Below are 13205 nucleotides of genomic sequence, written 5' to 3' on the forward strand. Positions count from 1 at the left end.
AAGTTGGTGTGATGATGGGGCACTTGGCTGGCTCAGTCAGTGGAGTGTGTAATTCTTGATCTTGGGGTTGTGAGTTTGAGTCTCACGTTGTGTGTAGAGATTACTTAAAATCTTGGGATGCGTAGGTGGCTCAGTCAGTTAAGCATCTGCCTTTGGCTCAGGTCATGAGTCCTGCATCCAGCTCTCTGCTCAGCGGGGAGCCTGCTTCCTCCTCTCTCTCTGCCTACTTGTGATCTGTCTGTCGAATAAATAAAATATTTAAAAAAAAAAAAGATAAATTGCTCTGTTATTCAGAACTTATTTATATATATAAATTAAAATGCATACTATTTAATTATGATGTTACCAAATAAACTTTTAATCAAATCAGTCAAAATAGTTTGTTCCTGAAATAGACCCTACTAACTTAGACCCTACTAAGTTCTTCCACTGGGAGGTAAGTTCCATGAAGACAGGGATTTTTACGTTCCATTGATTCTTTACCCAGTAAATTCATATCTGTTGACTGACAAATAAAATAGTACTTGGTAAAGCTCTAGTTATTTATATTTGTTTTTCCCTGTTGTAGCAGAGGTTGTCCAATCCGGAGGTTGCTATTGTATTGTACATAAGCGCACACTTAATAGGAAATACACCTTGGATACTTAATATAGTTTAGTGCAAGTGATACAATTTTTTGTTGTTTTATCTTATTTTCCCTTTGATGGGAGACTGCCTTAAGAAACACCTTTATAAATTTATTTTATGAATGTCCAAATAGCATGATTTAAAAATATAGATATATTTTTTACAAGAGAACGATCAGAGACTTTGAGTCTTTTTTGCAAGACCTTTTTGCTTTTAAGCAAAAATGGGCTTTAATTAAGTAGTAAAGTAGTAATGAAGCATCTTTGCTCCACTCATTTCTTTAGGTTGGAACACACTTACCTTAAAAATTTGAAGGACTCTCACTGAAATCATGGAGTTAGAGGCAAAGTTACTTGGACATCTGTGTGTCAGTAACTAGAATATATCTTTTCTTCTTTTTCTTTTAATGCATTATAAAAAAGAATAGAAGACTTTCTCACAGAACCTTTCAGTTTTTTCCAATCTTAAAATAACTTTATCCTGTTCTACTGAATAGACCCTGTCTTTGGAGTCTTGTTAACCATTTAATTATCATTTATTTGTTCTTTAGTGGTAAAGAATGCTTTTTTAGCATTTCTTCACATGGCTGCCTAACCTTACCTTTTTGAGCAGCTTCCTTCATGTGACTGCCCTTCACTGAATGAAATTCATTGTTAAGAGCCCCTTTGTCTTACTACTGAGGTGTTTGTTTTCCCTACTTTGGTTTGGTATTTCCTTCTTGTGATATGCTTCTACTTCAGCGTTCTCTTTCCAAACTTTGAGGGACTTGTGGATTATAAATGACATTCATGCGATCATTAACCAGATCTTCTTTACTTAAATAAATGGCCTTCTACGAGCACTCTCTGTGTGCCTTGAAACATGCTAAAACTATGTTACATAAATTGTCTATTTTAATCCTCATAACAACCCTATCAAGTGCATGTTATTTCTGTTTCTTAAGTGAAGAATACTAATTGCCAAAAGTAACCCACTACTAAATGGCAAAGCCAGACTTTGAATTCGGGTCTCTCTAAGACCTTGCACTTAGTGATTGTTCAGAAATTGATTAAAAATTATTATTTGAAATTTCTAGCATGCCATACAGAGAATAGTAGTATATTTTTGGGTATATGAGCTTGTTTTCAGAATTCTTTCAGTTGGCTCATGAAACCAGAGAAATTCTAGTTTTTCATCTTCTGAAGAGGAGAATGAGGCTATATATTGGTCACTTAGGATATATTAGGATGATTGCCTGTTAATGTTGTTAAGGGAGATTGAGACTGGAGATAAAGGATTGGTTTTGGTCATGTTTTATACAGTCTGAACGCAGTGATGACGATGCATAATATCACCAGGTCTAAGCATATCAAGAAGGAGGAATCATTTCATTGGTCAGATATTTTAATTTAAAAACAAAATCAAATTGTTAATGTTAGAGGACATTCTACCCCCTCTACATTTACTTCATAGTTTCATACATATTTTTCTGCATATTTATCAAAGCTCTTTGACTTTTGCAGCTGCTTTGCTTTTGCTTATTAATATGAAGTGCTTCTTCATGCCCTTTATGAAAGCAGGGAGCCCTGCAGAGTTCCCCGTCTGTCCATATGTCCATTTAGTCTTTGTAATCCACCGTGTCATCATAGTGGTTAATAATGCCCTCAGGTCAGGAAGCCCAGTCCGGACAGCTTCATTAAGTCACTTACTTCTCTTTGGCACCAGAGATGTAAAGCCTGACCCGATGAGTAAGACCATCTGTTTTGTGCTTCACTGCGTTAGATGTTCATACATGACTTTATTTGCATTGATTTTTTTTTTTTTTTTTTATCTGCATTGATTTTTGCTTAGATCTTGTCAGGCGATCAGAGCTTGTGAGGTTGGTATGTTAATACCTCAAAGGCACTGAGTGTGTTTTAGAAGTTGATCTGGTTCTCATTTGTAGGTTTTCTGGGAATTATTAAGAATAATATTATGATATGCTTTATAATTCAGGAGCCTCCTGCTATTTCTAAAAATGCCAAGTTGAACACACATTTGGTTACTGTAATCAGAAACCTGAGTGTAGGTGGTTCCATTTTACATACAGAATCTTTGGTGGGGTTTATGTTGGGAGCATAGGCTGAAGTACATGTGGTCGATTCCAGTAACCTCTATTGCTTGCCTCACATTTTCACACCCCACTTCCCACCCCCCTTTGATTTTAATTACCCGGCTTTTCCAGTGTGGAAAAGGATACTCTGGATCTAATTTTGGAAGTGCCAGTCGTGTGGTCTTGCATCCTCACTGATTTAGTCAAGGAGGTGTTGGGAATTTAAATTCTTCTGCCCCAAAATAGTTTTGCCTCTGGCTCTGAAGTGTCATCACACTTTCCCAAATTATCCTGGCTGTTAGCATTTAGAAAAATAACCAGACATATGTTGTAATTATCCTTTTTATTTAAAAAAAAAAAATGCTTTCCTCCTTCTGGTGGCACCAGTTCTGGAGAACGTTGAGGTTCATGAAGAGCTGAGAAGTTAAAGATTCTGTGTGTAGTTCTTGTGAGAATTAGTTACATCTGACACTGGGGCCATAGTCCATTGCTTTCAGGGGATGATGACCCAAGAGGTGAAGGGATGAGCCTTGGGCCAGAGCTGCTGTGTGCTCTTATGAAGGCCTTGGTGTGAGTTGCATTGGCCTGGGGTAAAGGGTACCCTTTTCTGTTTTCTAAAAGGTACCATGAAGGCTAATCGATGGCCGTAATAATGCCTGCTTAGAATCTGTAACTTCCTGGGGCGCCTTGCTGCTTCAGTCAGTTAAATGTCCAACTCTTGGCTTCGGCTCAGGTCATGATCTTGGGTCGTGAGATCAAGCCCTGCATTGGGCGCTGTGATCAGCAGAGTCTTCTTGAGATTCTTCCCCCATCCTTCACCCTCCCCCTCTTCTCCTCCCCCCTTCCCATGTGTGTGCAAGTACTCACGCATGCTCTCTATCTCTAAATAAATAAATAAAATCCTTAAAAAAGAAGAAAAAAGAATGTGTAACTTCCTGGGTCCTAGGAATAATTTGTAATAGATAGCTAGATAGAAACTGTAAATTCCTATCGTCTCTAGTAATTGTTCTTCTTTTGCTCTTCTAATTATTAAATTTCTATTATATTTTATTGTGCTACTCATAATTTTAACAAGGACAGTATGGGCCACTAGTTCATCCAGAGCTACCTGCCATCATCCAGTAATACTGGAAGAAGTGGTGCTTTGCCTGATATGTGACAGACGCCTCCAGTTAGAGGCAGCCATCTCACTGGTCAGCCCAGTGTGAATTTGGCTGGCTTCTGTTGAATGTTTCTTAAATAAACAAGTTTCCCTTTTGGCAGTGGTGGCAGACATATGGAATGCAAGAGTCTGGCAAAAGCCGTGTCAAATAGGGTCCTTAAGCTGCTCAGCTGCTAATGGCTACTGTCACTGTTGTGACTGAGGAAATATCTTCCAGCTGGAAAATAGAAGTCATCTTGCTGCCAGGGGACAAACATATTCATCATTTATTCTACCAGAAGAAAGGGCAGTGGTCATTGCTTTGCTGAACAAGGAATTTTTGCATTTAAGTTATATTAATCATTAAACTGGTCCCAAAGAAAGAAAGTACTATAGAAGATGTTTACCTGTGCTTTGAATACTGTTAGAATTGAGGAAGTTATTTGTAACATGTAAATATATTCTGTAGTTCTGCCTGATGGAAAAATCTAATGACTTTCAAAAGCATTAAGTAGCTCTATATTCTCTTAGTAAATGTGAATGCTAATAGAAACAAGCTGCTGGGAGGTGGAATTTGGCCAATATCCATTTGGTTTCTGGAGATGTTTTGTGCGGTTTTTCTGGATTGGAGTTTATGCAAGTTACAAATTCCTATTTTATACTATAGTAATTAGCTGTAAAAGTAGTTCTTTAGTTACTACTGTATATACTTGGTTCCTTTGGGCCATTGTGACTATTGGACCAATAAAGTTAGTCCCAGATACTGCAGCCCGAGTTAAGGGTTTATTAGCACCTGTTCAGCACAGGAGGATTTGAATTATCTGAAATGACCATCCTTTAGGAAAGGAATCCTTTCGTGTACTTTTAAAATTTTACACAAGGTTTTTGTCCTTCACAAGAAGCATGAGAAGTGCCTATGATTAATGTATGTATGTTGGACACAAGTGTTTGAAGGGATCAGAGGAGAAATCTGTATTTTTTTGTCTATTTCACTTGCCTGTTGAATCCCTGAAGGGAAAGTTATTTGAAATAAACATAAAGGAAGATGAAGCCTAGTAGAGAATCTGTTTTACCCAGCCTTTGCTTTAAGGTTTTAATTAAACCTGCTGTTTCTGAGAAGGAACAGTCTCTGTTTTTGAGTCCTTAGGACTTTGGAACAGATTCCACTATTGTTTTACTTATCCCCTGAGGGTGGGCCTCAAGATAGGGTGAAACCAGACAATTAGGATCTCAGACACCACCACCCTTCCCAAGTCCTCTGGGTTGACAGGGTGGAATGATGTGGACTTGTCTTAAAACATGGTATGTAAATAATTTTCTAGGGAAAAGTTGACAGAAGATAATATACAAGGAGAAAATTTTTTATATTGTGGAAACGAAATCCTGGTGAATTTACTGAGAAGTCAGTAGGAGGGAGAGGAGAGTTTAAAAAATATTTTTTTGATTCTGTGTGCCACACATGTTGCAAAAAGCTTTAAGTGTGTTACCTGATGATGTGTGATATGCAAGTCTCCAAACCCACTGAACAGATGAGGGAAATGAGGCTAGCCCAAGATACCCTGTAATACTGGATCCAGTATTCTCTAATTATCAAGAATGTGATGGTCTCCTCCATGTGCCTTACCTAGAATGCTCTTGTTGTTGGGAAATAATTACTGAAAGTGAACAAAGGGACTTTCCAGAATAAAATTAAGTAAGATCTCTTGGGGACTTCTAAAATGAATGGACTGTGTTCATATAGCACTATGGGAATAAGTTTAAAGGCAACTAAGAGTTGCAATCCAATTTCCAGATACCCTTTAATATAATTACAAAGTTTGGAGATCAAAAGATTTAAGAGAAATACTATACAGACTGTTTTAAAACCAATTATCTACCCTAGCCACTTTATTGTGATGGGTTTTTTGTTTGTTTTGTTTGTTTCTGTCTAGCTAAGTGGAGACAATGAAGTGGGCACTTTTGATTTGTAATTCTACATGGAAAATAGTTTGTGATTTATGTTGTATTAAAGAGAAGCACTGGGGCGGGGGGGAAGCTTTATATCAATTATATGTCTGTGTATGTTATTTTTTCTTCTCTGAACTGTAATAGGATTTCCGAGATGCAGTGGCCCATGCTTCCAGGCAACTTGGGAAACCCGTGATTGAGGACCGGATCCTAAATCAGATCCTGTACTACTTGCCTCAGCTGTATGAGCTCAACCGGGATCTCCTGAAGGAATTGGAGGAAAGGATGTCAAACTGGTAAAAATGAACTGACTAGCTTTCCCAGAGTCCCTCTTTTCAATAAAGCCATAATAAGGGCCCTGCATGTGGCAGAGAGGGGGGTGTTCCTTACATTGAGTTGTTTCAATGTATTGAATTTTCTTGACAGTTACCTGTAAATTGGTCATTTTTTTTTTTCAAGATTTTATTTATTTGACAGAGAGCAAGCAAGAGAAAGAGAGGGGCTGGAGAGAGAGGGAGGATGGGAGGTGGGGAAGGGCAAAGGGAGAAGCAGACTCCCAGACCTGGGGCTGGATCCCAGGACCTAGAAACATGACCTGAGTGAAGACAGACGTTTAACTGACTGAGCCACCCAGGCCCCCCCTAGATTGCTCATTTTAGATGCCCAGAATTCACAACCTTGATGCCCTGAACTCAATTCTAGGAATGTTTAAATTCTTTGGTAATATTGCCTCAAAAACAAGAAGGGTGCATATATTCAGCCAATTTAACTTTTCTGTAGGTAACCTTTGATAATCAAGGTTTTTGAGGTTGAGGGAGTTTACTTGATATATTCACACTGAAATGTTTTTAAATGCTTTGTTATCTTTTCTGGAACATCATGAATCTTTCTTTACATTTTGGAAAAGCGACCATTCACTGAGATAATAGGTTTGTTTGGTTTAGAAAATTTACACTGATACCATCTATCTATGATACCATCTAGGCTATAGATTTCCAAACTGGAAAAGACTGGTAAACTGCTTCTTTGGATTATAGAAAGTAAGCAGACACTTTGGTGACATCTTTGGAAATATGTGGAAAATTTGTTCTAGGGGTTTTGAGCTTACTGTCCCTGGGGAACCCCAAATGATTAGAATAACAAAATAATGTCACCTACTTTCATGATCAAAATTTCCTTGTAAGTTTTCTTTTCCAGAAAAATACTTCTTGTCTCTTTTGGAAATATCATGCCTCTGCATGTTGGGAAAGTATGTTAGATGAGTAATTAATTCCTAGCTGCAGCCTAAGTGTAAAATAACACAGGGTTAAGGACTGAGGAATGACTAAAAGGTATTTTTAAAAGTCATGATAGAAATAAAATATAATTGCAAAGAATATTCCTATAAATACTTTGTCATTCTTATAAAAATTATCTTTAAAACTACTTACTTTAAAGGATATGCATATTTATATAAGCAGGTGTTAAAGGAGGTTTAAATTTATTTTTTGCTTGTGCTGAAAATTTTCTCAAGTTTAGGTCGATAGATGTTCTGTGGTAAAGTATTAAGCATTCCTAAGAAACAGACTAACTGATGAAAGGGACAGCTAAAACAATAATTATGGGAAAAACTACACTTACTAGCACAAAACTCTTCTTATACTTGGATAAGATATTTTCTACTAACTAAAATATTTTTCTCTCAGGGGCCTTCAAATTAAGACATACTCTTTGGTTTAAGTATGCTTTCTAAAATAACATTTATTTTTATATTGGCTTTTAATAACTGTTGAAATACTTCGTTTCTGCCTTCAACAAGGTTGTGAGTTATCTACGGTGTGCTGGTCAGGGCTCTAAGCTTGGCAGGAATATCACATTGCACAAAATAGATAAGGCTCTTGCCTGCATGGAGTAGACATTTTAGTCAGGGGAGAACCAGAAAAATGGACAAGAAACATTAGATAAAAACAATTTCTGATCTGGAAAGATGTAAAATAAGATGATGTGCTGGCAAGTGAAGATTGGGTGGCCAAGCAAGGCCCTCTGGAAAGGCAGAGCCCTTTAACGGGACATCTGAATGAAAAGAAGGAGCTGTCCGGGGTTTCCTATTTCCAGGCATGCAAAGCCATTACTAAAAATGTGCAAAGTGGGAATGAATCCATATGTCAAAGGACTATAAAGAAGGCCAGTGTGTATGGGGAGGACTGAGAAAGAAGGAGAGAAGTGTGAAATGAGTCAGAAGAGTAGGCAGCAGCAGGACCAGTGGAGCTTTGTAAGTCAAGGGAAGGAATTTGTTTTCCTGCTGAGTCCTGCAGGAGGCTGTTGGAAGTCACATGGTGTAATACATGTTTTTAGACTCTCTCACTGCACAGAAGGATGAGATGGTAGAAATGGGGAGACCAGTCAGAGGACTGGCAAAATCCAAGCAACATGTGATGGTGGCAGTGGGAATGGTGAAGAGTAGGCATTTAAGAATAGGAGATGCAAAGAGGGCATGCCAATGGCTCAGACAGGGGACTCTCACTGGACGCTAGATATGTTCTGGATACATCTATGACTTTCTCTCTTTTTGCGTATCTCTTCTCTATCTTAGGACTGAACAACATAGAATCGCTGATATCTTTGTAAAGAAGGGACCGTATCTAAAAATGTATTCCACGTACATCAAAGAATTTGATAAAAATATAGCTTTGCTGGATGAGCAGTGCAAGAAGAACCCAGCTTTTGCTGCTGTTGTTAGAGATTTTGAGGTATTTTTGCTCCCATATAATGTTGAATGCTTCTTTCTTTCTTTGTTGTTTTTAAACCTGTAATAATTTGCAGTCATTGAAAACAAAAAAGATATTAAAATATAATCCCTTCAAAGTCAAAGAGGGGAGTGAATAAATGAAAAGGTGAGAAAGTATGTACAAGATTTAATTTTGAAAAATCTATGATTGCATGCTAGAATATGCTGATAGATCTCCTTTTTTTTGAATTGTGGGGAAATACACATAAAATAAAACTTAACCATCTTAACCGTTTTTAAGTATATAGTTTGGTAGTGTTAAGTACCTTCACATTGTTTTGCAGCCAATCTCTACAGCTCTCTTCATCTTAACATTGCAGAATTGAAACTATGGCTAAAACAACGCCCCATTCTCCCCTCCCCCTGCCCTGGTGACCACCATTCTACCTTCTGTCTCTGAATTTGACTACTCTAGGAACAATTCTTATTTTTAACTCAACCTTTCCTTTTATTCTTCTAACAACTGATCTACAGTGAAGGATGGGAAATGTAATTTGTTTCCCTTTAGATAAATAAATAACAGAGGTTCAGTGTCAAAGTTAAGAAAAATTAATGACATCTTTATAAAAAGCATTGTGTTTGCACTCAAAGCTAAAGAGTACAAACCTGATTTGGTTGGGGATAAATGATGTAATACATCTCCTAAAAATTAGTTTTAACTAAAATCTTATTTAAGTCCTTCCCCCAATCTTGGATAAAATGTGAATTATAATGTTTTAATACTCATTTCTCTCTTTTGTAACTTAAAAACAACAACAACAAAAAAAAAACCCCAGCGAATTCCAGTCACCCAAAACTAGAGAACTTTTAGAAGTATTATGATATTGCTGATCCTTACTTGTACATTAAACACATAATTAAACTTAAAATCATTTGTTGTCTTTTTCCCTTTTTTTCTTTTCCTCTCCTCTGATGTCTTGATGCTGTTAAGAAAGGAAGTGTGATTTCTATAGCTATGGCAACTGATCATTGACCCAGGTTTTCATCAGCGTCCAGTGTGTTGTTCCGTTGCCTTGGCAGCAAAAGAAAACATAAGATGGGAAAATTAGCTGAATTGGTTAATGATGCTTGCGTGGTAGATGCTTTCTTAAATGCAGTATCATTATAACTTTCTAATTAGTCTGTGTACCAGACCTGAGAGGTGCATATTTAGAAAAAGCAGAAATGATCTGAGCAAATCTAAGAAAACCCTTCCCCACGCACCTGAGCTGTGGAGGAAGTACAAGTACAGGACGTGTTAGGATGAAGCGACGATTTCACTCGGCCATTTTGATGCCATCAAACAGTACGGTCTTGTGTTAGAGAATGTCTGCAAAGCCCAGGATTGGGCAGAAGTGTCTGTTTTACCTACTAAGGAAAAGAGCTTTAAAGGCGAAATCAAATGTCCTTTTGGTCATGTCAGAATGGCTCTGAAATCAAGTCTCTCTATAGGCTGATTTGGGAACTGTTTTTTAGAGCCATTCGTCTGAGAAAGAAATTTTACGTCCATCCGGCTTATTGGAAATCATGTGCTTAGCAGGGCTGCTTTTCAGGCTATCTTTAATTTTTGCAGTGCTCCCTACTACCACCAGTTGTTATCATGGGTCTACTGGCCGTAGGCTCTGCTTATTATTTGAATCCAGTTCCCAGTAGCTTTATGTCTTCTGCCTTATCTTGAGGACCATGCAATTCTTTGGGGTTTGTTTGTGCTTGTGAATACATTGGCACATACTTGCTCAAGTGGCCACTGCTGAGTATGGTGGGCCCTCACTGACCTGGAGCACGGGGCTGCAGCCACCCCTGTCTATGGGAGTGAGCCGCTGACTCCAGAGACCACCCCCTGCTGGAGAGGTGGGCTAGCTGGTGAGTCCCCTCCCGGAGTTGTTGGCTTTCTAAAGTTTGGCTTCCTGGGCACTTGCGTCTGGATCCCTTGTTCCTTAAAAGAACGCTTGTGTTTACTTTGGATACGTTTTCCTTTCAGACGAGCCCACGCTGTGCTAACCTGGCCCTCAAGCACTACCTGCTCAAGCCAGTTCAGCGGATCCCCCAGTACAAGCTGCTGCTGACAGGTGCGCCTCTTCCGCGGTTTGCCAGCCGACCAGCTGATGTTGTTTTCATGAAACTCGCCCTCTCCTAAGAACACCTCTTTCTAACACTCCAGTAACTCCTTATCCAATACATGCATTTATAGATTGCATGTATAACATGCAATAACATGCATTTATAGATTGATTACAGCCGGAACTGCATTGCTCTTGGTTCTTTGATCGTCCCTGCATGCATTCTCTGCTCTGGGCATTCCTATGTGTACATCGCACCCTCCCAACCCCCCATCCCTGCATCATTTTACCTGATTAATAGTATTAATCCCAAGAATGTCCTTTCCCAACCACTCCAGAATGAGTTTTAGGGAGTCACTCCCACATATTTGTATAGCAACTGTTGTTGTCCTGGTCACTTATCTCACAAGGTGTAAGGACTGGTTAATGAGCTATGTGCTTAGACTAGTGCTTTGGTCATAGTAAGTTCTAAATCAGTATCAGCTGCTGTTATTAGTAGTCATACCCTTATCATCATCATCATTACTCTGTTATTGTCTGTATCTTCTACTAGACTGTAAGCTTCCAGATTACAGGGCCGTATCTATCTGGCTTACTGCTATAATAATGAAAAAATGAAGATGAGGGGAAGGCTGTGAGTTGAGTGAAGGCATATACCGTGCTCAGGGATATAGTCATTGGCTCTCCCAAGTCTTCACCATAGCCATGCATATATCACATTATTATTTACATAGATATAATAACAGACTTATAGAGATAAGTGTTTGGCATCACAGCAAAGCTAGTACAGTTTCACATCATGTCTGGTATCCAACACATGCTACCAGGTCCTTGGAGTATTTGCTGAACTATAGTGGATGTACACCGAATTAATAGACATACATACAAAAGGCAGATTCTTAACCATCTACCTTTGGCTCAGGTCACGATCTTAGCGTTCTGGGATTGAGTCCCACATCTGGCTCCTTGGTCAGCAGGGAGTCTGCTTCTCCCTCTGCCTGCTACTCCCCCTGCTTTACTCTCTCTCTCCTCTCTCTGACAAATAAATAAATAAAATCTTTAAAAAAAAAAAAAAAAAGAATTATATCAAAATGGGGCACCTGGGTGGCTCAGTCGGTTAAGTGTCCAACTCTTGGTTTCAACTCAGGTCATGATCTCAGGGTCAGATTGAGCCCAACGTTGAGCCCTGCTCAGCTCAGAATCTGCTTAAGATTCTTTCTCTCCCTCTGCCCCTTCCCCTGCTCTCTCTCTCGTGCTTTAAAATAAATAAATGAAAAGAATTGTGTCAGAATGGTGAGAATATCAAAATGCTATCTCAACTTTAAATTAATCTGTACTAATTTTATCATGTAAATAGATTTTTAGGTACTTGGTTCCTACTGGTATTGTTAAAAAATGGTGTGCATTCTCCCTCCTCGTAAGCCAAGAACTATGTTGGATAGAGTAGGTGAATGCTAGAAAGCATTCCTTTAGGCAAAGCCTTCCTAGGGTGCCTTTTAAAAGACAAAGTGCTGTTGAAGAAGGCCCAGCTTCAGCATCAGGACCTGACTACCCTAGGTGTTTCAAGTGTTTACTTTGAATTTCTAACTGTGAATCACACAATAGATTTTTCTCTGGAATGACATAAGGCAAATCAAATAATTTGAGGATATCCTGTCCATTTGTACTTTCTTTCCTCTGCTTTTGGCAGAGATTTAGAATACACAGGACAAAAGGAAGCACCGATGCATGTGTTGTGTTTTTGCTAGATAAGTTCAGTGCTATATGATAAATGAAGCTATCAAATGGCTTACGCTATTTCTACAGCTGTGGAATGAATACTGTTTTTAGTGGCAAAAGAGTACGGTGGTTTCAAATAAGAGAAGGATGGAGAAGAACTCTGAAATTTTCCTCCCACACTATGACTGATCTAAGTAAAAAGTCACACTTACATTTAATTTAGGATTCATGAAGAGGTTGGTTTTAACTGAGAAATGATGAAGTAGCAAAAGCAAGTTTTAAAAATTCTTTTTTAAGAGAACAGATTTCATGTCTTTTATGATAGCAACATAACGTAAGCTTGGGGTTGTTTTAGTTTTGAGCTGCCTCTTCTTTAATCTTAAAGCCATTTACCCCTTCTTTAAGTTGGAAAATCTCCATTATTTATTTGTGTATGGTAGACCCTCTGTAATTGTGGATTTACTTAAGGGTACTGGTGATAAATGGATTGTTCAAGTCACAGAGTCAGGACTGAAGTTAAAGAAAGAACATAGACTTTGTAAAGAAATAACATAGACCTCATGTTCTTCATCCATTGCCTTTTCTTCCATTGATTCAGTTTCTTCTTTCCTCCAAGCCTGGCCTGAAATCCCACCTTGCTTTTGAAGCCATCTCTCATTACTCCAGTCTTCCTTGACCTTTACTATTAGTGCCATGTGACCTAGCAGATATTTACAGTAGCCCCCCCTTACTTGCAGGGATACATCCCAAGACCGCCAGTAGATGCCTAAAACCATGGATAGTACCACACGCTATGCATATTCTTGTTTTCCCCCCTACCTACATACCTTTGATAGAACTTAATTTATAAGTTATTCACAGTAAGAGATTAATAATAATAATCACATAAAATAT

General features: G+C 38.4%; 1 protein-coding gene across 1 annotated transcript in view; it reads left to right on the forward strand.

Moving 5' to 3' along the window:
• LOC111142154 (FYVE, RhoGEF and PH domain containing 6) overlaps window positions 1-13205 on the forward strand; it is a 113164-nt gene that overhangs the window by 61217 nt on the left and 38742 nt on the right. Inside the window, exons 6-8 of the mRNA XM_022495143.1 lie at window positions 5931-6082; window positions 8359-8515; window positions 10514-10601. Coding sequence (XP_022350851.1) covers window positions 5931-6082; window positions 8359-8515; window positions 10514-10601 — 397 coding nt within the window. The remainder of the gene's footprint in view (window positions 1-5930; window positions 6083-8358; window positions 8516-10513; window positions 10602-13205) is intronic.

Source organism: Enhydra lutris, unplaced genomic scaffold, assembly GCF_002288905.1.
Source record: "Enhydra lutris kenyoni isolate GAN:26980312 unplaced genomic scaffold, ASM228890v2 scaffoldscaffold7, whole genome shotgun sequence".
Classification (NCBI taxonomy): Eukaryota; Metazoa; Chordata; class Mammalia; order Carnivora; family Mustelidae; genus Enhydra; species Enhydra lutris.